At 54.3% G+C, this 1,580-nt stretch overlaps 1 protein-coding gene across 1 annotated transcript in view; it reads left to right on the top strand.

Annotated features, from left to right (window-relative positions):
- man2a1 (mannosidase, alpha, class 2A, member 1) overlaps nt 1-1,580 on the top strand; it is a 20,180-nt gene that overhangs the window by 15,065 nt on the left and 3,535 nt on the right. Inside the window, 6 exon segments of the mRNA XM_017303315.1 lie at nt 84-151; nt 220-388; nt 450-686; nt 765-887; nt 963-1,077; nt 1,157-1,290. Of these exon segments, the coding sequence (XP_017158804.1) occupies nt 84-151; nt 220-388; nt 450-686; nt 765-887; nt 963-1,077; nt 1,157-1,290 (846 nt within the window).

Here is a 1,580-nt window from a genome sequence, read left to right on the forward strand (position 1 = left end):
TCACCTGAACTCACCTGAACTCACCTGAACTCACCTGAACTCACCTGAACTCAGCTCATCTCACCTGCAATGTGTTTTTTCAGGATGAGGTGATTTCGGCGCAGGACGCTTTGCCTCAGAAGACGACGTTGGCGCTTGGCGATGAGCCCAGGTGAGGATGTGTGCCGCTGTGTGAGGGTTCAGGTATATATAGATATTGATTATTGGTGATTGCTGCAGGTCGTTGATCGTGTTGAACCCGACGGAGCAGCTCCGTACGTCTGTCGTCACGCTGGCGGTGGATTCTCCAGACGCTCGCGTCGTCGATGCAGCAACTGGTCGACCAATGGCAGTGCAGGTCTCTGCTGTGTGGGCGGAGCCTAGTAAAGTGTCTGCAGAAACCTTCCAGGTGAGGGATTGATTGATTATTGATCACAGCAGCAGCAGCTCTCTGACCTCCTTTCCTCCAGCTCTCCTTCGCCGCTGAACTTCCTCCTCTGTCGCTCACCGTGTATCATGTGATCAAAGCTCCGGCTGGCTCCGCCCCCCGGGCGCGCTATGTCGTTCATCGCCATGGCGACCCACCAACCGTCCACTCTGAGCACTTCCAGGTGTCCCGGCTCCAAGGAGCTGAAGCCGACTTGCCTCTGTCGCTTAGCAACAAGCACCTTCGGATGTGGAGCTCCCCGGAAACTGGCCTGCTGCAGGTCTGGCCCTTCAAAGTAAAAGCCCAATCAACGAGGAAAATGAAATAAAATGAAATGTTTGTTTTCATTCTGGAGCAGAAGGTGCAGCTGCAGTCCGGTCCGGTCCGACAGGTCCAGGTCCGCTTCCTGTGGTACGGAACCAGAACCTCAGGGGATCGCAGTGGAGCGTACCTGTTCCTGCCGGGAGGGGAGGGGCCTCAGGTGAGTCAGGACAACAGGTCTCTCTCCACCTTTCCCTCGCTCTCTCTCTCATGGTGTCTCTCTCGCCCCCTGCAGGCCTACTCGTCCTCTGAACCCCCCCTGATCCGGGTCACTAGGGGCCCCATCTTCTCTGACATCACTTCCTGTTTCCCACACTTCACACACACCGTGCGGCTCTACCACCTGGACGGTATTCGTGTTTCTGCCCAGACAGGAACTTCCTGTTCTGTTTCAGGATTTTCACAATAAGAGGTTCCTGTGTGCTGCAGGGCATGCTGGGAAATCCATGGAGATCTCCAACATGGTGGACATCAGGTCGGAGACCAACAAGGAGCTGGTCATGCGGCTCGTCACTGATGTCGCCAGCGGCAACCGTTTCTATACCGACCTCAATGGCTTCCAGGTTCTAGCTCTTCCTTTATTGATCACCTTTTATTTTGAAGGTTTAGTCAGGCAACCAATCAGGAGTTTCCTTACTGACAGCTGAGTAGTTGCTGGTTGGCTGTTGGATAGCTGGTTGGTTGCTGACAGGTTGCTGACGTGTTGCTGGTTGGTTCCTGTGTTGCTGGTTGCTTGCTGTGTTGCTGAATGGTTGCTGAGTTTCTGAATGGTTGCTGAGTTGCTGAATGGTTGCTGAGTTGCTGGTTGGTTGCTGTGTTGCTGAATGGTTGCTGTGTTGCTGGTTGGTTGCTG

This window comes from Poecilia reticulata, unplaced genomic scaffold (genome assembly GCF_000633615.1).
Source record: "Poecilia reticulata strain Guanapo unplaced genomic scaffold, Guppy_female_1.0+MT scaffold_241, whole genome shotgun sequence".
In the NCBI taxonomy this organism is placed as follows: domain Eukaryota; kingdom Metazoa; phylum Chordata; class Actinopteri; order Cyprinodontiformes; family Poeciliidae; genus Poecilia; species Poecilia reticulata.